At 42.9% G+C, this 24202-nt stretch overlaps 1 protein-coding gene across 6 annotated transcripts in view; it reads left to right on the forward strand.

Moving 5' to 3' along the window:
- The first annotated feature begins 8552 nt into the window (after window positions 1–8552).
- The window catches only part of LOC147460846 (insulin-induced protein), a 102983-nt gene continuing 87333 nt past the window's right edge, over window positions 8553–24202 (forward strand). For 4 of the 6 annotated variants that reach the window (XR_015187536.1, XR_015187538.1, XR_015187539.1 and 1 more), the window contains exon 1: window positions 8553–8768. Coding sequence is in view for 1 of the 6 variants with exons in the window: in XM_086508534.1 (XP_086364660.1) it covers window positions 8618–8768 (151 nt within the window). In the remaining 5 variants the exon portion in view is untranslated. The remainder of the gene's footprint in view (window positions 8769–24202) is intronic. The other 2 variants (XR_015187535.1, XM_086508534.1) reach the window with 1 other exon arrangement.

The following is a 24202-nucleotide window of genomic DNA, read 5'->3' on the forward strand; positions in this document are numbered from 1 at the left end:
AATCGGTAGCATACTTATCTATAAAAGATAGATCATTGTGAGTTGCTATAGACACCACATTTATCCTTGGTCGTTGTGAAAGTGCATCGACCACTTGATTGTGCTTGCCAACAATATGAGCAATATGACGTTTAAATTGCAAAAGAAAATTTGCCCACCTCGTTTGTTTGTCGGAGAGCTTGGTTTGCGTCATGAAGTTCTTTAGGCTTTATGATCCATTCGTAGGATGAATGGAGTCCCCAAGAGATAGTGTTTCCACGTGTTTAGGGCATATAGAATAGCTACTAGCTCTTTTTCGTATTTGCCTAATACACACGTATCGAAGTTGAGTCTTTGACTCTCATATGCGATGGCATGCCCTTCTTGAAGCAAAATAGCTCCAAGGCAATTACCACAAGCATCACATTGGACCTCAAATGGCTTTGAGAGATCTAGTAGTGTGAGCACACGTTGAGAGATAAGATTCTCCTTAAGCTTCTTCAAAAGCTTCTTGCACTTTTGCAGTCCATGAATACTTAACGTTCTTTTTTGTTAAGTCATGTAATGGGCTTGCTATTAGCAAGATTTTTTTAAAAATGAAGCATCTATAGTATACACACATACCTATGAAGCTTCATACCTCCTGTAGATTCCGTGGATTAAGCCATCCTTCTTATTATCTCTAACTTTGTTGGATCCATACGGGTGCCATCTTTAGAGATAATGTGATCTAAATATTGAATCTCTTGTACCAAAAATTCACTTTTCTTTAGATTTATGAAAAGCTTATTCTCTCTCGCAACTTGAAAGATTACCTGGAGGTGTCGCTTGTACTCCTCAAGAGCATTTGAATGGCCTGAAGATTTTTGTCCATCATGAGTTTGAATGGGTCTGGAGCATTTGTCATGCCAAAACTTGTAAAGTATTAAATAGATCTTCTACCCGCGGCACGGGAAATCTATTTTTGATAGTAATCTTATTTAGTGCACTATAATTGACACACATGTAATATGTGTCATCTTTCTTTTGCACTAAAAGCAATGGTTAACAAAATGGAGAGGAGTTAGACCTCACCATCCCTTTTTTTCACCATTCATGCACTTGCCTCATGATCTCCTCTTGTTGAGCTTGTGAAACTCAATAAGGAGGCTTGTTAGGCTGTGAGCTTCTTGGTAGGAGTTCAATTGCATGGTCATTATCCCTCATTTTAGAGATAGCTCACTAGGGATTTCGTCAATGAAAACATCTTGGAATCCATTTAGGAAATTAGACAACTCTAATTTCTCTTGATTCCCTTTATTGCAGGGATATGGTGTGCCCCAACTCATTAGCATCTATGTACATGCTCTTTTCCATGTAGGTGAAGTAGATTCTCCTTTCAAAGAACTTCATGTTGGAAGCCATGCGGTTAAACCGTGGTGCCCCAACGATAACATTCTCATGTTTAAGAGGGGAGATGAAAAAATCCTTTTTGTCCACATAGCTTTAGACATGAAGCCTTAATTTCCAATGAAAGAAGTAACTGAGACATCTTGTCCCTTGATAGCTCCATTGGCTTTCAATGCATCTCCCATCTTGTAGGCTTGTATGCCTAGCTTAGTGGTGAACTCCGTGGATATGAATTTGTGAGTTGAACTAGGGTCAAACAAAATAAAGGCATCATGCTCTTGCATCTTTTCCCAAGCATAGGAAAGGAGAAATCCTTGGCAATGAGCATCCTCTTTTGGAGCTTCAAACATAGAGGCTCTGGGAGTCTCATTGCGGGCAATTCTCTTGGGGCAAGGACGATAACCATGGCCTTGCTCCCCACACTTAAAACATTTGTGGTCCTTTAGGAAATCTTCTAGCTCTTTGGGAGAGAGTTTATATTTACCTTTGTAAACTCCCTTCTCCTTGGACCGATTGTTGTTGTTGTTGTAATAGCCTTTGTAATAATTTTGGGCATTGGGTTTCCTCTTGGTATCATTTTTGTCTTTATTTTCCATGGGCTTGGCATTCCGTCTAGCCCCTTGTTGGAAATTGATGCGCAAAGCAACCATGGTGTGGTGAATTACTTTGGTGATAGAACCAGGCCGTTGAGAGTTGACATACTCGGCCATCTCTTTGGGTAATCCTGTACAAAATTGTTTCTTTTTGCACGGTAAAGTCTTATCTTTTGAAAGACAATAGCCTTGAGATATAAATCCCAAAACTTGTCCACATATTTGTGGATAGACTCATGAGAGAGAAGCTTTAAACTTCACCATTTGGTAAGCACTTTGTTGTTTGCATCACTTGCAAGGAATTGCTTCATGATGGAAATTCATAGAGTTTTCCATGTCTTTGGGGCTTTGCCGTTGCCACGAAGGCTAGCCCACCATTGACGAGTCAATTTTTGAAAGTGCATAGCTACATGGTGTAGCTTGGAGGACTATGTGAAGCCCTCGTTTCCAAAGGCGCAGCAAATTGTTGGATGAAGGCCAATACTTTGTCGGTAGCACCAAAGGTGCTATCATAGGTGAGAAAAGAGATACTCTGTCCTCCCTCTTTGAACTTCTTTAGCTTTTGTGGCCTTCGCTATGCAGGGTAAGATTTGTGATGTCCTCCCTTCTTGTATTCTCTAGGAGAATAGCCATAGCTTTCATCGGTAGAGGAGGAAGGTGAAGAAGAAGGAGAAGAGGGTGACCTCTCTCTTGCCCTTTTCTTCCTTTGTTTTGTCTCTTCCCTTTTGGAGTGACGAGGAGAAGGACTATGGGTTAACCATTTCTTCTTGGGAGGAGTTGGCGATCATCTAGACCACCGTCTTCATGGAGCCACATCTTTTGAGGAACTTAGGGAGTCATTACTTTCTCGTTCTTTGGATTCCTCCTCTCATATGGGAGAGAGTATTCTTTTGGGGGTCTCACTAAGAGGCCTCCTAAGCTCTCTCTCCTCTTTGAGAGGAAAGGAAAGCCCATAAGCACGAAGTTGTTAAGTAACTTCGGCTTGGAAAGAGGGGTTGCCCATAGCTTGTTGCAACCTAGTAATAAGATAATTAACAAACATGGAGGCATCATCATTAGCACCTTCATGTGCAAAATCAAAGTTATCAATGTTCGTTCCACTGTCTTGGTTATTGTCAGACATGTTAATTAGACTTATGTGTTTACTTAGTGTATGCTTTGGCAATTCAAAACCTTAGTTGCTATTCCTCTTAGCCTTTGAAAATAGGCACTTAAGTATCTACACCCACGGCTCGAATTGGTTAATTATAGAGAGTAGTGGAGTGAGTCTAACATAGCGAAGTTGCCGAGGGATAGCTCCTTTCGATGGCTCAATAATGGTAAAGCCGTAGGCAAGTCTAAAAAGACTCCATTATCAAGACCAAAGCTCACGAGGTGTGCACCATATCCCACATAGTGGGCTCAACAAAACCAATAATAGATCCCAGTCCCACTTACCCTAATATAATTAACAAAATCAACCATTAATAGGCTACTTTAGGACCTCTCTTCTTAAGCAAGAAAAGAGAAACCAAATGCTATGATACCAATGTAATGGAAATGGCCTATGAACTTTGAGAGTAGTGGAATTAAGAAATTAGGTGAAGCACTTTTGAGAGATTACTTTGTGAGCATATCGGGTGAACTTAATTGATGGTAGCAACATAAACATGGTACTTAGTTAACTAGGCATGAACAATACTTTTGCAAGAGAGAGAGAGTTTAGAGAACATGACAATAGTTGAGGAACGGATTCATATGGAGCCGGTCCCCCCTCCAATAGGCATTGTATTATAGTTTCTCCCATCAAGAGAGACTTGGTACAATACAATTTTTGTGTTCCTTGTGACCTACGTGATGCAATGAAGATGGAAAGCTTCATGCATCACAAGCATAACATAAACTTGTAGAAAGCATTAACTATCCCAAGCCTCAGTCCCAAGGCCTCAAACACCTTCGAAGGTGGAGAGAGCTAGTGGGGAATGAGGATAGGGAAGAGGAAGAAGAAACATTCCATAGAAGAAAGAAATCGTTCCTCATTTATCATTACTCTCTTGCTAGCATACATAATAGCATAGTAATGAAGATGGAGAAGATGGCAAGCTTAAGCATTGAAGCATGATTCTTGGTTGGATTTGCATTCCATAGCCAAGAGTGCTGGTGTAGGCTTTCACTCTCACAAGCTTGGAGAAGGAGGTGGTGTTTCTCAACTTTCACCAAGTGAGAATGGTGTACCAAGTGAGTGTGTGTGATGGTGTATATCCCCCTAGCACCCCCCTTCCTAGCTTTGGGCAAAATTTCTACATGCTGCAAGCTCATTGGACCCCTCTTCCCCTAGCCAATCACATGCAACATGCAGTCAAGCACATGGGTAGTCTTTTGACAAGTGTCCTCCTTACCCCTTAAAGAGAGAGAGAGAGCTTGAAAATATCTAGATATTTGTTGGATGGAAGTAGAAGCTCATTGGACCCCTCTTTAGCCCAACCAATAGCATTCAAGCACACCATGTGGTTAAGCTTAGTGAGAATCTGACATGTGTCCCATGTGCTCTTTTAGAATTCCCCTAACTTTGAGATTTTTATGCATAGGAAGTTTCTCAAGCAACTTCTTCATTAAGTGTGTAGGTTCTCTTTTTGACTCAAGCATCTTACCCCCCATGCATAGGAAGCTTCTCAAGCAACTTCTTCATTAAATGTGACAAGTACCTCAAGTACCTTAGTCATCAAGCATGACAAGCACCTTAGGTGGAGTTTCAACCTCAAGCACAGTCCTAGCTTGCTTAAGTTTAGGGCGGGTTCCCGCCTCAAGCACAACCCTAGCTTGCTTAAGGTTCCCACCTCAAGCACAACCCTAGCTTGCTTAACGTTAGGTCGGGTTCCCACCTCAAGCTCAGCCCTAGCTTGCTTAAGGTCAAAGGACTTTTAACACTAACCATTGGAGGTCTTTAATGAAGCTAAACCTAAGGTCTTTTAAGCTTCATTAATTAACCTTGCTCTTTGACAGACCATCTCTCATTTGGGCCCCTTTACCATTGGCCCCGTGTTGAAATAGATCCGTAAGCACATGTCTATATTCTAACCCTTGTTCCCGTTTATTATCCCACATTAAATACTCAATTTAATATGAGAAAATCATTTGGGTTGGTTAGATATTAGATATTTTATGACACATTGTCTCGTGAGAAGTTCGAAGCTTTTCGCAAAGATTTGGGTTTACTCCTCTTTGTGGACCGATCCTATCCTCAAGGCATGGCACTTTCCTATACTCTATGTGCCATATCTCGTTCACCGTATCACTCCTAGGGGGGATTTGTTACCATATGTATGTGGTTGTGATGTGTGTGAACACACTTAGTGCCGGGGCATTTTTTCCTTTACTAGGAGATTTGTTTCCCGGTGCATTATATATACGCCCATATTCTAGGGCTAACTTATCTTTCAGTGCACACTAAGTAATACTACTCTCTGTTGTCTGCCTTGAGCTTTCTTCGTCTTCTCCAAGCTGTGTGTGTTTCCCTTCAACCCTATTTCCAACACCCGTTGTATGATTTGACGAAGAAGAATGTGAAATATATATGGATTGCAAAAGAGAATGAAGCGTTTGAAAATTCAATGGCAAAGTTTACCTCTCAACCGATGCTAATATTACCAAACATTTCAAAGTCTTTTGAAGTCTAGTGGGGTGCTAATGGACCAACTAATCAAGGCTTGGGACCAAAAGGGGAAGTCCATGAAAGAGCAAGGGTAATGCTAAGCAATTATCTCAGTCATAGGTACATGTCAAGGAAGGATAAATGTATCGTGGGCAGCCCTGATCAAAGGTACATGACAAAGGAGATGATCGAGTGCAATTATAGGAGTCTAAAAATAGAAAGTGACTGTGCTAAGCTTAAGTCATTAGAATAACTCTTTAGACTCCAAGTATGTATTCTGGGAAGACTTAGGGTGAAATTCCAACTTGCCACAACCTATCTAAATTTAGCAAGTTTTGGGAGTAACTTGGCGGCACGTCCAAAGCATTGTGCTAAGGTTTTGCACAGGAGGTGAAAGTTTTAAAGCCCAAATGGTGAGTTTCATTTTTGCCAAAGATTATCCTAATTTAGCAGGTCCTAAATTAGTAGGTAGATTGTAGCCCCAAGTCAGCTTCATAAGTCTCCAAGGTTTGTACAAAGGTCTTGCACCCGTGCTAATTAATGAAAGGATAAGTTAATGTTTTTTATCAATCGAAAGGAAAAAGCTAAAGACTAAGGTTGGATCAACTTTTTCTCATTTATTAAGTTGACTCTAGTCTTTGTTTAGTAAGCTTGACTAAGCCACATGTCCAAAGTAGCACATGCTTGCTATGAGTGAACTTAACAAGTGTGTGTGGTGTTTCCACTTGCCAAGGAATTTTAATTCTACCATGCAAGGCAAGGAAGCCGCTAAGTTGCTTGGGTCATGGAGATCTTAACCTCCAGATCGTATGTATACTTAAGCTTCTCTTGGTTATAAAGAGCTTCAAGAGCATGAGTAATGAAAAGCCTTTTAAGAGGGGGTCGGAGCCTTATAAAATTTTGCCATGATTCTTGTGTTGTTTCATGTTAATAATCGTCTCCTTAAATTTGGTTATTAGCATAATAGTTTGAATATGCATGTGAAATTGATGTTTGATTATACACTAAAAAAATGTAAACTATGCTAAGGTGAAATTATGCTTTAAAAAACTAAAGCTAGTTAAGGTAAGTCCTCTCTATATACAGAGAGTACGTGCCTTGTGTGGTTAGCTTTCCCTTAGCATTTTCTACTCCTTTGGAGTTGCTTTGCACAATGTTACATATATCTATTGAATTTATTTTCTTCATCAAGCCATTGACTACAATGTTTTGAATGATATTGGTTGATATTGGTTCAACTTCTTGTAACATTCTTATCATTAGTTTGTATGTATTCCTCTCATAGTAAAAATAAACTTGTGACACAAATTTAATTGGATCAACGATAAGTCTATGCTGCGATAATACTATATCTCATATCTACTTAGAGAGTTGTTCAATCAAGTCATTGGTAGAGTAAAAAGGGGACAAATTGTTTGCTTCCTTCTTCAACAAGTTACTCATTTCCACTTATGAACTAAATACAAAATGTTACAGCATGAAGCATAGTATCTTAAAGAGCAATCAGTTCTATTGTTGTGATGCTAATAGTTTAACAGCAAATATAGGTGGTCCACAAAAGCATAAGAATTTGAGAAAGAGTATTAAGAGGTTTCAATTTAAGGGGAAAATCCTCTTTTGACCGTCAAAACTTACCTAGTGATTCTCACGATTTACTAGGTGGTTGGATTAATTTGATAGCAAGAAATAACGGAAGTGTACGTTGACTTTCCCTCCAAAGATTAATACCATACAAATATTTGAAAATTTAAATGATCAAAAACACATGCTCCCTTTGTTCAAGAGGATCATCAGGATCTTGAGATTCGTTTTCATCATGTTTAACATGTTTTTCTAAACGACAGTCTTGAATGGACAACGGGGCCATCTTTACACATGGACCCCCCGAGCGCGACTAACTTCCATAGGGTCTTAAATCAAGTGACAATCATGGGATCGACAATGTTAAACTTGGCTAGGAATCGTGATAAATGGATAGTTGTAGGACTTTTTGAAAAGTAAACTTAAATGGGCAGAAGCAGACAAAGGGGGAGGGGACAATCACGTGAAGTTTAAGTTATATAGGGTAAAGGGGCCAACAAAAAATTGGGTCTGTGTGAAGTGACCCTGGCTCCCTAACTTTATGACGTTAAAGGACCAGATGTGGGACATCACAAGTCTCTTGGTGAGGCGGTTAGCTGAGTGCAACGTACCATCTACATCGCTAGATCAGGGCTCAAGTCCCACTGGCTGCAATGTCACCGTCGGAGTTCTATTCGCGGTGTGATTTTTAGGGGAGGTAGGCGGTGTTGCACTCTTTGGATCACGCCCATCTAGTCCGAAAACAGTCCAATGTGCCAACGACAATATAATGCCCACCTTAGGTGGCCCTAAGTTGGCCTCTTTACCCCTATATGTTTTGTTTTCCCATGGGCCCAATGTGCACGCGTAGAGAGATTGTTGTCATTTTTTAAAGGGAAAATTACCAAAATACCCCTCTAATTTGTGGAAATTCCTAAAATACCCACGATATTTCGTCATAAATACCCAAAATGCCCTTCAAATTTTCCAAATTTCCCATTTCTCCAAAGATAAAAACATTTCTTTCTTGTTATAAGGAGACTGATTGTGTATCAATACAAGATGCTAAAACTAGAATTTGAGCTGGTTACGTAGGCTTTGGAGATGAAATGCTTCAATGTTTTTTGACATAATTGCCTTTTTTTGTGAGGTAATTTGTGACAAATTACGTGTTAAGCACTAACAAACGGCTCTCAATCGTCAAAAAGGAATATAGATTAAAAAACTTTGAACTATCCAACCAAAATAGATACGAGGGTATTTTGGGAATTTTTGAAATTTGAGGGGTATTTAGAGAATTTTCACAAATTAGAGGGGTATTTTGGTAATTTCCCCTTTTTTAAACCATTTATCTTGCTCGACGTGGGAGGTTCACCGTCGTAGATTTCAGTGGCCCCATGGGCATTCATTCATCACGTTCTCTTATCACACTGTCTGACGGTGTTAGCAGCCAAGTGGCAGCAAGATGGTAAGCTTCCTGAAGCTGCGGCCCGCGGTAGCCCCCGTCTCCAGGCCGCCAGTGGCGCCCACTGGCTGGCAGCGACTACGCTGCTGCGGCGATCAGCAGAAATCAAGCAGCGAGGGCGCTTCTCCAAGCCCCCGGCTAATTCCATTAGGTGTGCATCGCTTCTTCGTCTTTAACGTTTTCTACAAAGCCGAGAGAGAGAGAGAGAGAGAGAGAGAGAGAGAGAGAGAGAGAGAGAGAGAGTAGATAAAGATTATCAACATGCTCACCGCTAATTCTTTTCATATAGAACAACCAATGTTATAAGGAGAACCCTACTACGGTAGGACATAATGTCATCCCTAAGTTCTACCATACGATCACTCATAAAGTTGTCATACTTTTTTATTTGGAATATATCTCATATATTGATGCCGATAACTCAGACATTCGTGTCGTCTCCTTGCTAAAAAGGAGTAGCATGTGTGGATGTATGTCAACACACTCTATGACAAGAGTGAGAGGGACCCTCATAGAAATGCGTTCCACACTGTGTTTATCTGGCTAAATTGAACTCTATGAGCTCTTAAACCATGTTGTCCACCATTTTGATTCATAAGAAGTGCCATAGAAAAGATCTACCTTTTTAATCATGTGATCTTCATAATCCTATTTTGATTTGGAAAACATGTACTGTACAGCATAAATATAAAAGCATTGATTCTTATAGCTACGTGGAAAAAATGCTAGTAGAGTAGAGATCCTTGTACACTGAATGTTATGCCTTCCCTTGGATGCTACCTTTGTAGCTATGCATGACTTTTTCATATCGATAGACATTCTATATAATAAAACCTTCATAAAGAATTCATCAGCTTGTCATAGTGATGGGTGTGCCTGTACACATTGTCTCACAGTTTATGCTCATTTCAAGCTTTTACTTACAAGTTTTAAGAACTTTGATAACTTAGAAGAATCATAAAAGCTCCACTCATACATAATTCCAAAAAAAATTCAAAACTCGTGTCTGTCGTGATTAAATGCTGCCTATGCTAGTTTCAACAACTGTAGAAAACCATAGCTTCCTCTTTAAAATCTTCGATGACATACATTCAAGGAAGCTTCAACACTTTCATTGGAAGCTTGCAAACTTATTTGAGGAGAGAGAGCCCTAATTTAGAACCCTCACACACTTGAATATTGAGAAGCAGCAGAGGCTCGCTCTTTAGTAAACCACAGTATTCATTCGCAGTGAGTGAATTTTTTGATATTCTGCCACAAGCAAGCACCCCCTCTCTTGTCTTCACGGCACAATGGCTGATGTGGCATTTTTAGCCAAATTTTACGCTTTTTGGTCATTTTAATACTTTTTTTGCCCGTTTTCTACTCATTTGAGCATTTAAAGCCCCAGACAAGTTTGGAAAATTCCCTTAAATTGTGAAAAAACTCCCTTGAGCTCAAAAATTATGTTGATCTTCATTTTTTCACTTGTCATGAACTTTGGAAACATCGTTGAAGGCTGCGCACGCTTGTTACTATTTTTGGATAGTGATAGCATGCGTTAAACTTTCTAAGCGTGCTCCATGATGCACTTGACACATGTACATTCTAAAAGTAAAGTACATAATAACAAACTGCAAACTGTTTTTCAAATATGTCACTGTATGTACATTGCAGTATCCATTTCCATATACCAAGTCGCGTAAGAGTAAGAACTTTTATTTTACATTATACACATTCCATGGCTCGACACTACTCTACATTGTGCATTCTCCTCCTTGCGTACTATTCGAATAATGCGATGCAAAGCCTCCCGATACAAGACTACAACACTCCCTGATCCTCTATTCCTGAAAGCTGTCCAAATCTCCACGCATTTGAGTGCAGGATTTTGTATCCCCCTTAGCCGCCCTAATGTTTGCACATCCTCTTGAACTGTCTTCCATGGCTTTAAACCTGTTTCCACATATGCAATGCTCTAGGTCTCGTCCTCTGCTCGTCCTCCAATGTTGCATTAACAATGGCTATAGGTGAAGGAAGTGTGAGCTTATGTTTGCCTTTCTTGGGTACGTGTATCCATTGATCGGCCTCCTCCACCTGTCTTTGCGTCCTCTTTAGCATCTCTACCCGTGAGGAGGTTTCCTCCTCCTCCATCTCCTTAGCTTGTAGGTGTTGCATGTCCTCCTGAATATTCGTCATCTCTTCCAACAGTGTCCAGGCTCTCCCTGAGAGAGAGAGAGAGAGAGAGAGAGAGAGAGAGAGAGAGAGAGAGAGAGAGAGAGAGAGAGAGAGAGAGTATGGCGAGGCCTTGCAACAACCCTAGCTGTGAGCTTTGCTGCAACCCTAGGCGCCTTCGGCCAGCCTCCAAGTTGTGGCCACATGCTATCGACACTTGCTGTTACTGCCTTGATCCCGCTTCGTTGTCATCAGGTTTCACACCGTCGTTGTCTACACATCGTCGCCACCTATCTGCGCTGCATCTCTCCTCGTCCTGCCCGTTGCCGCTGCATCTTCCCTCGCCCTATCCCGTTGCCATTGCATCTCCACCTGCCCTGTCATTGTTGCTGGTGCTACGCCCTCTTCTCACCCTGGTTTGCTGGGCATCTTGATGAGATTCGTGCAATGTTTGACAGGGTTTACCCTTCTCTCCTCAACTTTAAGATGCCTCAGCTTTCGGTTGACAGCTGCCTTGTCCTACCTCAGTTCTCAATAGCCTTTTGCCTACAGTCACCCGGTGCTTTCGACTTTGTTGGGTGGATTTTGCTCTACAGTGCATGCTTATCTAGAGCATTAGGTTGTGTCGATGCCAGATGGCCTTCTCCGTGTAGTGTAGAGGAAACAGCTTGGAGGGGCTCTGAGTCTTGTTTTAGTCGGACGTGCAACGCGAATCTTGCAAAGTGAAGGGCCCTACATCGACTCGGGTTTGCTGGTCTTTGTGGAGGTGCCGAAGTTTCTCAACGTGGCGAATATCCGATATAGGTCGATGGGCGGGGTGGTTTGTCTTTGTTGCGTTCTTGTTCTTGTTTTGTTTAATTTTTGGTTTCTTTCAGCGTACATTTCTTTACTCTGGTTTATATGTGTAAGGTGCAGCGGAAGTGAATGTTGAACTTTGCTCAAGATGAGTGCTTCGAACTGTGCTCAAGGTTCCTTTTACTTACGGAAGGGAGAGCCTTCCGTTCCTTTAATGAGAGAGTGCAAGTGATCACAAACAAAGTGGATAAACATTGTGAATGAAGGTGCTGAGACTGAGAGATAGAGAGAGAAGAATACGACACTTGTCAAACCCTCCTCCAAGGGCCCCTCTCTCGATGGCGAGAGAGGTCTATGCTATTGATTGCACAAATCTGGTACAAGATGCTGATGTAAGTTCGTGAGCTATGATGCATTGTGGATCTAGATTGTAGACCACGGCGATGATGAGAGCGGCGAAGACGACGGCTGGCTGAATTTGCTAGCTTCGTGCTGTCCTTTATCTGCTGAAAAACGCTGGATCTACTACTGATTTTGCTGCTGAAAACGCTGAAGTCTGCTGCTGCAAAAACGCTAACTCTGCTGGTTCAAAAACGCTGATTTGCTGCAAGTGCAAAAACGTTGAACTGCTGGCTTTGAATCGCTGGTTCGTATTACTGAAAACGCTGATATTTCAGGCTGAAAACGCAAATGTTTCAAGGCTGAAAATGCTAGGGTTTCTTGGGGGGGGGGGGGGGGGGGGGGGGGTTTCTTGCTTGAAAAGTTTCCAGAGGGCCTGCTGCAACTTGGTGCCTGTGCTCTCCTTTCTCTTCTGCCAGATTCCACTAGTGCTAGGTTTTCTTTTATATTTGCTTGGCTCAATTGCCCTACCCATTTCCCAACAAAAGTCACTTAAAAATAATAAGTGAAAAATGGCTAAAATAGGGAAATTAGGTTCTGTGCACTGGAAAATGCTCCCGATGGATTATGATGGTAATGCTGATGATCATGCTGTGTGCAACTAGAGGATATGCATCTACTCTAAGTGCCTGGGCATGCACGGTCCGCGAACAGACTCACAAAAGTGCCTGAACACTTCCTAAGCTAGGCTAACTGAACCCTTGTCTTGAAGTAGCTTGTCCACATGCACATAGGGTTAGATGTGCACGTGACATCCCCTCCTATTTAAAGTGAGGTAGTGGTACTGAGCTGCATGGCTTCCTTGTAGTCTGTCAACAACTCTGGGTAATCTTTGAAAAACTCTTCGTCGATCAACACTGTTTCTGGGTTCCTCGATCTTTGAACTTCAAAAAGTATTGTCTCAATTGCTTCTTTGAACCATGTCGAAATCGATGCAACAACACTTGCTCTGGCTCCATGACTTCTGCTTCATCGATGATCCCGGGTTCTTCTTCTTCGGAAATGTCTTTCGGAGGTGTGCCCTGAAACACTTTCAACCAATAAACATGGAAAACGTTGTGCATTGACCATGAGTTAGGCAATTGCAATTTTATCGAAACCTCATTTATCCTTTTAATGACTGGAAGTGGACCATACATTCTAAAAGACAACTTTGGATACTTCTTTTCAACTTGCTTAAGACGTTGCTTCATGATTCTTAATTACATCCAATCCCCTTCCTTGATCGAAACATCCTGACGATGCTTATTTGCCTACCGTGAATAAGATTCCCGAGGCTTGCTTAGCCGAAGCTTCACACACTCAGGAATCTCATCCAATGACTGATTTTCAGCATTGGCATCAAGCATTTGACTGACCGAGCGAGTCAAAAGTGATTGTAATGGACGACCAAAAGTTGCCTCATACGGAGTTCGACCAATGGTAGAGGAATAAGAGTCATTCAAAATAGCTTGAACCATTGGGAGATAGAGCTCCCAATGAGACCGCTTATCGTGCACATGATTTTAAAACATCAAAAGTCAATTGATTGTAAATCTCTGTCTGACCATCTTACTATGGATGAAAAGTCGATGGAAAATTCAATTTAGTGTCAATTTTCAAAGAGTGCGCGCCTAAAATTGGACGTGAACTTAACATCCCTATCTGAAACAATCGATTTTGGCAAACCATAGAGGGGTATGTCACGTGACACATCAAACCCTATGTGTATGTGGACAAGCTACTTCATGACAAGGGTTCAGTTCAGTCGAGTCAGTCTAGCTTAGGAAGTGTTTTGACACTTTTGTGTCTTTGCGCAGACCGTGCATGTCCTGGCACTTAGATAAGATGCATATCCTCTGGTTGCACACAACATGATCATCAGATTTCCATCAGAACATGAGGAGCATTTTTACAATGCATAGACCTATTTTTCCTATTTTAGCCAATTTTCACTTATTATTTTTAAGTGACTTTTGTTGGGAACTAGGTAGGGCAATTTTGATAAGCAAGTACATAAGAAACCTAGCGCTAGCACTGTCACGTGACACATCCAACCCTATGTGTCCGTGGACAAGCTGGGTTTAGTTCAGTCAAGTCAGTCTAGAATAGGAAGTGATCTGGCACTTTTGTGAGTCTGTTCGCAGACCGTGCATGTTCAGACACTTAGATTAGATGCATATCCTCTGGTTGCACACAACGTGACTATCAAATTTCAGTAAGAACCCATCAGGAGCATTTTTACAGTGCATAGACCTATTTACCCTAATTTTGATATTTTTCACTTATTATTTCTAAGTGACTTTTGTTGGAAATTGGGTAGGGCAATTTTGCTAAGTTTGTATAAATAGAAACCTAGCGCTAGCACTTTCTGGCAGAAGAGGTAGTAGGAACCAGTGTGTTCACAGGCAATTTCTGAGCAGGACCCCAAGATCCCTAGCGTTTTTGCTCCACAGCAGCTGGGCTAGCGTCTTTTGGACAAGAACTCAGATCAGCCAGTGTTTTTGCTTTTGCATCGGCCTGGCGACAGAACCACAGCAGATCAGCCTAGCGTTTTGCATTGCAAGACAACCGGCAGAAGCAAGACGACAAATCCCCTAGCATTTTTGCATCAGAACAAAGATCAGCCCTAGTGTTTTTTGATCAGTCTGACGTCTCGATGTTTTGCAGCTCCATTGCGACAAAACCTCAAATTAGCCAGCGTTTTTGGTTTGACAATAGCTTGGCGATAGCAAGAAGCAGCAGACTCCCCAGCGTAGCAGATTCTCCATAGCAAGACCATTTTCAGCCCTAGCGTTTTTGCATCTGCAAGACACTCTAGCGTTTTTGCAGATCTTCGCCACGGAATCTCCACAAGTCCCAGCGTTTTCAGTTTTCAGCAATCAAACATCGCAGTAGAACCCCCGAACCTCGCATATCTCACCTTCCCACAGCAGATCCTTGCCGCACGGTCAGATCGAGCGTAGTTTGCAGCTTCAGCCCCGAAAACGCAGATTTCAGCATCTGCGTTTTCAGCGCATCGTTGTCGCATCGTCGCCATCGACATCGTCACCGACATAGAGTAAGAATTCAGCAGATAAAGATTTGCAGATTTCAGCCATTAGCATTTTCAGGTTTCAGTCCGTCTCGTCGTCGTCCTCATCGTCGGCAAGTCCAAGCATTGTAGAGAATTGTGCAATCATAAGTAGACCGCTCTCGCTATAGAGAGTGGGACCTTCGGAGGAGGGTTTGACAACATCTTCAGTGTCGTATTCTCTTCTCTCTCTATCTCTCAGTCTCATGCACCTTCATTCACAGTGTTCATTCACTTTGTTTGTGATCGTTTTCACTCTCTCACTAAAGGAACAAAAGGTTCTAAGTAAAAGGAACCTTAAGCATAGTTCAGAGTACTCATCTTGAGCACAGTTTAACATTCACTTCCGCTGCACCTTACAAGCACTTTCTGGCAGAAGAGGCAGTAGGAACTTCGCGTTCAACAGGCACCTTCTCAACAAGATCCCCTCCGGCAATAAACCTAGCGTTTTCAGCCATGAGAAGGCCCAACGTTTTTGCATCAAGATCAGCCTTTAACGTTTTTGCATTGCAGATTAGCCCCGGCAGAGCACAACAACAGATCAGCCCTAGCGTTAGCAGATTCCACAACATGACAGTAGATTAGACCTAGCGTTAGCAGATTTTTCCGCAAGATCAGTTTTCAGCCCTAGCGTTTTTGCATCAGTCTGGCAGTCCAACCTTTTGCAGATCTATCGCGATGGAACCAACACAAGCATCGGTGTTTTTAGTTTTCAGTAGTTAGTCCCGGCAGCAGAAGCCCCAAACTTCGTAGATCTCACCTTCCCGCAGCATTGCAGTTGCAGTGCAGAAAATGCAGATGCTGAAATCTGCATTTTCAACGCGTCGTTGTTGCATCGTTGTCATCGCCGTCGTCACCGACATAGAGTTAGAACTCAACAGATAAAGATTTGCAGATTTCAGCCCTTAGCATTTCAGATTTCAGCCCGTCTCGTCGTCGTCCTCATCGTCGTCGACATCGTCGGCAAGTCTAAGCATTGTAGAGATTTGTGCAATCAATAGTAGACCGCTCTCCCCATAGAGAATGGGGCTTCGGAGGAGGGTTTGACAACATTTTGGTGTCGTATTCTTCTCTCTCAATCTCTCAGTCTCATGCACCTTCATTCACAGTGTTCACCACTTTGTTTGTGTTCATTGCACTCTCTCACTAAAGGAACGGAAGGCCCTTCCTTCCATAAGTAAAAGGAACCTTGAGCACAGTTCGGAGCACTCATCTTGAACAAAGTTCAACATTCACTTCCGTTGCACCTTACATTGGTATCAGAGCTTTGGCAGTGTTCTGTATCATTCAAGGAAAGAACCACATGAACCACATAATTTTTTTTGCTTGTTGCGGTGACACGTAACCCAAAACCTCTTGGGCGTGTCGATTTCTAATCGTGTTTTTGAAGAGTGACAGGAAACCCAAGAAAGAAGGGCTTGTCCAGCCTCCCCTTGTTTCTCTTTTCACTCATTGAGAACGGACCGTGCACTTAGTGGCTGGCCAATGGACGTGAGGTGGAAAAAAGCAACCTTGGTGTGAGCGCAAGGCCGCCAAAGGGTGTGCCCGCGGGAAAGAGAAGAGCTCGGGTGAAGAGAAGATCCTTCTCTAACATAGATTGCAAGCTAAAGAAGAACCTTAAGAACCTCAAATCTCAAGACCCTCAAGAACCTCAAGAACTCAAGAACCTTAAGAACCCAAGTTCCTCGTGAACTTAAGAACCCAAGACTTCAGTGGATGGTCATCACTAGAAGCGGCATGGATACTTCGCATGGAGGTGGTAAGCATGAAAGTGGCGAAGAAGAATTTTCTCCACCAGGAGGTTTTTCCGACCCTCTCCCTTCCCCATCCACGCCAAGGATTGCACTAACTCTTATGGAGGCTTTCGACACGATGATGACGGACAGGAAGTTAGAATGTGAAGCAAGAAGAAAAGAAAGAATGGCAGAAATTGATCGTAAGTTCCAAGAAAGAATGGCAGCCATAGCCCGTGAAAGCAAAGAAAGAATGGCAGCCATAGCGCGTGAGCGCGAGCAAGCACGCTTGGAAGCCAAAGTAAGAAAAGCCGAATTGGATCGTGAGCGCGAAGAAAGAGAAGCAGAATTTGATCGCGAGACCAAAGCAAGAAAAGCAATGAACGACCGACACATGAAAGAGATGTTGTGACTCTTTTCTCAAGTGCAGGCACAGATGCAAGAGATTCGGGAAAAGGAGACTCTCTCCGTCTCTTCTTCTCCCAAGCATGACGCACATGATTTGCCTGATTATGATAAGCATGATGATTTGAATGATAATGACAAGCATGATGAATTGCATGATAATGACAAGCATGATGATTTGTATGATCACGATGTGATTGTTCACAAGGATGATGGGTTAGTTGATGCTTTTTCTAGTGAAGCTAACCTCATTGCATATTCAATCAATCACGAAGAACCGATCTTGGCTCTCGAGACCATGTCTACAGAATTCCCTCAGAAAGAACCGATCTTGGCTCTCGAGCCTAGGTCCAGAGAACCCCCACAGGAAGTATTATGTGTTCGAATGATCAGTCAGCAGCCATTGTTCGAGTGTCTTATTCGTGATCGTTTCTTGTATTTTAGTCAGCGTCTTTATGTGATCCCTTTTCATAGGCATGCCATATTGTACATTGAGCACGATTCACTCATGAATGAGCACGGATGTATGCGGATTTCTCATGAAAAGCTGAAAGTATGAATTCAAGGAAGTCACATTCCATGACTCTTCCCTGGCATGACATAGTCGTAGAAAGAGCACAAGAAGGATTGAGCATCAAGCATCGGCATTTCCATTATGATTTGCCACAGTTGATTGATTTAGATCAGAAAGGAAAGATTCGATCTCATTGTTTGCATGTGTTTGATGAACGGTTTGGCACTCTGTCTCTTTGTTCATCTACATTGCATGCACAGTCTTTAAGGAAGACTAGAATTTTTCCAGTCACTTTACATGGAATGAGTATGTTCATGTTTTTGTGTTGGAAGTGGTTTCAATAATTTTCATCCTCGGAGATTCTTGAAGAAGGTAGAAGACGAAGTTGAAGCATTGAAGGAACCACAGATGACTTTGTCGCTTTCGGCGCGGCCCAAAGAAGCAAGCGTTGCAGACCTTTATGAAGTTCAAGTATCGCATGACCCACGCATCAGAGTGGGCCGGCAAAGAGTCCTTTCCAAGATTCCAGACGTTGTTGGCGATCTCCCTCGACGCCATACAGTTCGGTACCAATACCTCACTTTGAAAAGGAAGGGATGTCGTGTGACACATCTAACCCTATGTGTACGTGGACAAGCTACTTCATTACAAGGGTTCAGTTCAGTCCAGTCAGTCTAGCTTAGGAAGTGTTCTGTCACATTTGTGAGTCGCAGCCGTGCATGTTCAAACACTTAGATTAGATGCATATCCTCTGGTTGCACACAGCATGATCATTAGATTTCCATCAGAACCCATCAGGAGCATTTTTACAGTGCATAGACCTGTTTTCCCTATTTTAGCCAATTTTCACTTATTATTTTTAAGTGACTTTTGTTGGGAACTAGGTAGGGCAATTTTGCAAGTACATAAGAAACCTAGCGCTAGCACTTTCTGGCAGAAGAGGCAGCAGGAACTTCGCGTTCAACAGGCACCTTCTCAACAAGATCCCCCACTGGCTGTAAATCTAGAAGGTCCAGCGTTTTTGCATTGCAGATTAGCCCCGGCCACAGCACAACAACAGATCAGCCCTAGCATTAGTAGATTCCACATCATGACAACAGATCAGACCCAGTGTTAGCAAATTTCCCCGCAAGATCAGTTTTCAGCCCTCGCGTTTTTGCATCAGCCTGGCAGTTCAGCGTTTTGCAGATCTACCGCGACGGAACAAACACAAGCACTAGCGTTTTCAGTTTTCAGCAGTTAGACCCCGTAGCAGAAGCCCCAAACCTATGGTCAGATCCAACAAAGTTTGCACTTTCAGCCCACAAAACACAGATTTCAGCATTTGCATTTTCAGCGCGTCGTCATTGCATCGTCGTCATCGCCGTCGTCACCGACATAGAGTCAGAATTCAACAGATAAAGATTTGCAGATTTTAGCCCTTAGCATTTCAGATTGCAGCTCGTCACATCGTCGTCCTCATCGTCTCTCACCGTCGGCAAGTCAAAGCATTGTAGAGATTTGTGCAATCAATAGTAGACCACTCTCGCCATAGAGAGTGGGGCCTTCGGTGGAGGGTTTGACAATATTCTGGTGTCGTATTCTTCTCTCTCTATCTCTCAGTCTCATGCACCTTCATTTACAGGGTTCACCACTTTGTTTGTGTCCATTGCACTCTCTCACGAAAGGAACGGAAGGCCCTTCCTTCCGTAAGTAAAAGGAACATTGAGCACAGTTCGGAGCATTCATCTCGAGCAAAGTTGAACATTCACTTCCGCTACACTTTACAACGTACCAATGCTTGATGAACAACCATGCTACATCTTGTGCTGTGACTTTGGCCAAGGAATTAACATGCAAAACTTGCTTAAATGATCAACAATTGTCAAACATTGAGTGTTCCTGGAATGCAAACTAGATGGAAGGTTAGTCTTAAAATCCATGGAAATATCTTGAAAAGGTCCATCGAGAATAGGCAGCGGAAGCAAGAGGCCTTGCTGCTCACCCCGAGGAGCTTTTACCTTATGACATATAGTGCACTGTGTGACATCACGAAACACATCTTTCTGCATTTTAAGCCAATAAAAGAATCTTTCTATTTTTTCCAAAATGGTGTTCATGCCCTTGTGCCCACCCGTGAGAGAATCATGTGCATGATGCAATATGGTTGGCCTGAGAGAGGGCAACACACATAGATGTTGACGAAAATACAATAATTCATCACGAATGAGATAGTTGCTTGGCCCTTGGGAAGCAAAAGCCTGCAACCATTGCTTACCAAACTCGGAATTCGCATACTGGTTCTTCATGCTGTCGAAAGACACACCCTGAATAGAAACTGTGGATCTTGACTCAAGAGCCAAAATCTGTTCTATGCGACTCAACGTATCTACAACAGGGTTAGCTTTTCTAGGCACATACTCAATCAAACCTTTAAATTGCTCAAAAAATTGTGACAGCAGATTCTGGTGATCACTCCAATGTGCACTAGGCATAGACTGGAGCCACTTGAGGGCTTGGTGATCCATGTGAACTATAAACTCTCTACCATACAGGAAATGCTTCCAATGCTTAAGAGAGTGAATGACAGACAAAATTTCTTTATCATAAACTTAATAGTTCTTTTCTGCACTATTGAGCTTCCTACTAAGAAAAGCGACGGACGACCATGTTGCTGAAGCACAACGCCTATGGCGACATTGCCGCATCCGTCTATACCTCGAAGGGGTCATCCCAAGAGGCAAGGATAAGACATGATGCTTCTGTCACCGCAACCTTGAGAGTTGCGAAAGTCTCAATGGTTGCTTCGTGCAAGTCTACGCGTTGATGGCGAGACTTTACCCCTTTCAAAACATGAGTCATAGGTGCGGCATTGCGTGCAAAATTCTCTATGTGCGAACTATATGCTTGACATAAACCAAGAAAAGAACGCATGTCATATGCAGTTTTGGGCAAATACCAATTACTTACCTGTTCCACCTTTGCGGGGTCTAGCTTGACGTCTTCTGCAGAAATGATATAACCCAGATAAGTAATATCAGTGAGAAAAAACTCAGATTTCTTATCTGCAATGTACAATCGACACTCATCCAAACGGGTTAGTACCCTTTCGACATCCTTTTCTTGTTGTTCTCACGATGCAGAAAAAATGAGAATATCATCAAGAAAGATGAACACACATACACTAACCATATTACCGAAACGGCCTACCGTGAGACGATTAAATGTACCCCACAACACCTGTCAATCCAAAAGGCATAACAACATACTCCCATTGTCCTCGCTCTGTGCGAAAAGCGGTTTTGAAGATGTCGCCTTTGAATACCCGTACCTGATGGTATCCACTCTTGAGATCGACCTTGCTGAAAACCTTTGCCCCATTGAGCCTATCAAGGATATACTCAATGCGAGGCATCGGAAAGTTGTTCTTGACGGTCATCTTGTTCAATGCCCTCTAATCAACACACAAACGAAACAAACCATCTTTCTTGCAGACAAACAAAATAGGAGCAACAAAAGGACTTACACTCGGACGTATGAATCCTCTAGCCACCAACTCCGTGAGTTTCCGCTCTAACTCTTCTTCCCGTATCTTGTTCAAACGGTAGGGAGTCTTACTGACAGGCTGTGCTCCCTCCGTAAGCTCGATGCGATGGTCCTTCGGCTGCTCGGGTGGGAGACGGGGTGGACGATCATCCTGCAAAAAGAGATGCTTAAACTTGGTAAACAAAGCTAATTACCTGTCTGGAGCCTGAATACTCTTGGTGACCGGAGCAGCATAGATGAATGCCGCTTGTGCTCCTCGTCGTAATTCACGCTTTACCTACATATGAGAAATGAGAGGCAAAGAATGCAAACCCTCTTCAACATGAATGATCATGGGAGAGTCACTCTTGGCATTTAATGTGAGAGTGTTGACCTCCCAATCAATGAGAGGGTTATGCTCACGAAACCATCTAATGTCCAAAAGCATATCATATCCTGAGAGAGGAGCCACGAGAAATTTCCTACGGAAAGCAGCCTGTTGAACTGTAAATAACACATCAAGGCACTTTTTCGTGATGAGAGAGTCCATATTGGGAGTGAAACAAGATACCTCGAGAGGAGATTTGTGACTAACCTCTAGGCGGGCTCTCTCTACAAGAGAGGCACTAATAACATCATGCATACTACCTACTACCTGGATCAAACAATATGATGAAACGTTGACCGTTTACATGACCATAACACTTTATGAGAGACTCATCAATGTGTGTGTCAGAGACATGAGAAGATTCAACTTGGTTTATTAAAGTGCTCGTGGTTGCTGTAGGTGGGGCTGTCTTAGGACAAGCCTTCTTAATGTGACCCTTGACATGACATGGATAACATCTACCTTACTTAGCATAAATCACTTGTTCTTCAGCCGTTATGTATCCTCCTATAATTCTTTGAGCTGCTTTTTCATATGGGGTTAGCTTGGGTTTTGTAGGTGTTTTAGCTTTACCCTTAGATTCATTTTGAGAGTTCTTTTCCGAAGGATTAGAGGAAGATGTGCTAGAAGAGTTACCATTCTTACCGTTCTTACCATTCTGCGGGTATTGAGAAGTCTAAGAGGTTCCTTGAGAAGTCTTTTTCTCCTTAGGCTTTCCCTTATTGTGCTTCATCTCCTGTGCAAGAGCAATCCCTACCGGCTTGTTGAGATCGATTGGATCAAGTACCTCAACATCAAACTTGATATACTCGTCCAATCCATAAAGAAATGTCTCTTTTCGCTCCGCATCCGATTTGCGTAATTGAGTGCCGAGCTCCAAAACACGATTAGAGAAAGACATAACTGGCATACCATTTTGCTTGAGACTGTGCCAATCGTCCTTCAATCGTGCGAGCTACTGGGGTGGCATAAACCGCGCCTTGAGCTTGTCTTGGAAGTCTGTCTAATTGAAAGAAAGGGGCACGCCTTCCTCGGCTTCCTCTAGGTGTGCTGTCAACTGTGCCTCTTGCCATGCGTGATACCAATGAATGGCATCACTGGTAAGGTACATAGCTGCCATCAAAACCTTTCTATTTCCTGTCTTCTTAGTTGTCGCAAAATAAGCATTAAATTGATGCAACCAAGAATGAAGAATGAATAATAGTAGCATCCATCTTACCATCATACTTACTGAAAGTCAACTTCTCGGTGAGTGAGTTGTTGGAGTCTGAATCTTGGCTTGCGCTACTTGATGAACCACCAACATCTTTGGCCGGCTCGGGTTTCGAGGTGAGAACCTGTCGGACCAACTCTTGCACTCGTAGGTCTCTCTGTACCTCACGCTCTATCTCCAAGGCTCCTCGTCGGTCTTCGGACGCCAAGCGCTTGCTCCATAGCTGCCTTTGGTTCAACTTTTCTTTCTTTTCTTTCCTCGGCCGCCAAGCGCGCTTCGCGATCCAAGGATGCTTGTCTGTCTTGGTGTTCACGGTCCACGGCAGTGCGATTCGCTTCTTGTTGTGCCATCATGTCCATCATCGACTTGACCAAAGTCTCCATAGGATTTGGTGCAATCCGTGGCGTAGATGGGGAAGGGGGAGGGTCAGAAAAACCTCCTTGTGGGGAAAATTCTTCTTCGCCACTGCCATGCTCATCACCTCCATGCGAGGTATCCATTCCGCTTCGGGTAATGACCATACACTTAAGTCTTGGGTTCTTAAGTTCACGAGGAACTTGGGATCTTGTGGGTCTTGGGTTCTTGAGTCTTGAGGTTCTCTTCTGCTTGCAATCTGTGTTAGAGAAGGATCTTCTCTTACCCAAGCTCTTCTCTTTTTCGCGGGCGCACCCCTTGGCGGCCTTGCGCTCACACCAAGGTTGTTTTTTCCCACCTCACTCGATTGGCCGGCTGCTGAGTGCACGGTCCGCTCTCAGTGAGTGAAAAGAGAAAAAGGGGAGGTTGGACAAGCCCTTCTTTCTTGGGATTCCTGTCGCTCTTCAAAAACACGATTAGTAATCGACACGCCTAAGAGGACTTGGGTTACGTGCGACCGCAACAAGCAAAAAGAAACTTTAGTTCTTGTGGTTCTTTCCTTGAGTGATACAGAACACTACCAAAGCTCTGATACCAATGTAAGGTGCAGCGGTAGTGAATGTTGAACTTTGCTCAAGATGAGTACTCTGAACTGTGCTCAAGGTTCTTTTTACTTACAGAAGGGAGAGCCTTCCGTTCCTTAAATGAGAGAGTGCAAGTGATCACAAACAAAGTGGATAAACACTGTGAATGAAGGTGCCGAGACTGAGAGATAGAGAGAGAAGAATACGACACCAGATAAGTTTCAAACCCTCCTCAAGGGCCCCTCTCTCGATGGCAAGAGAGGTCTATGCTATTGATTGCACAAATTTGATACAAGATATTGATGTAAGTTCGTGAGGCTATGATGCACTGTGGATCTAGATTGGAGACGACGGTTGGCTGAATTTGCTATCTTCGTGCTGTCCTTTATCTGTTGAAAATCGCTGGATCTACTGCTGATTTTACTGCTGAAAACGCTGAAGTCTGCTGTTGCAAAAACGCTAACAAACGCTAACTCTCCTCGTTCAGAAA

This window comes from Adiantum capillus-veneris, chromosome 3, assembly GCF_014529385.1.
Source record: "Adiantum capillus-veneris isolate H3 chromosome 3, ASM1452938v2, whole genome shotgun sequence".
NCBI lineage: Eukaryota > Viridiplantae > Streptophyta > Polypodiopsida > Polypodiales > Pteridaceae > Adiantum > Adiantum capillus-veneris.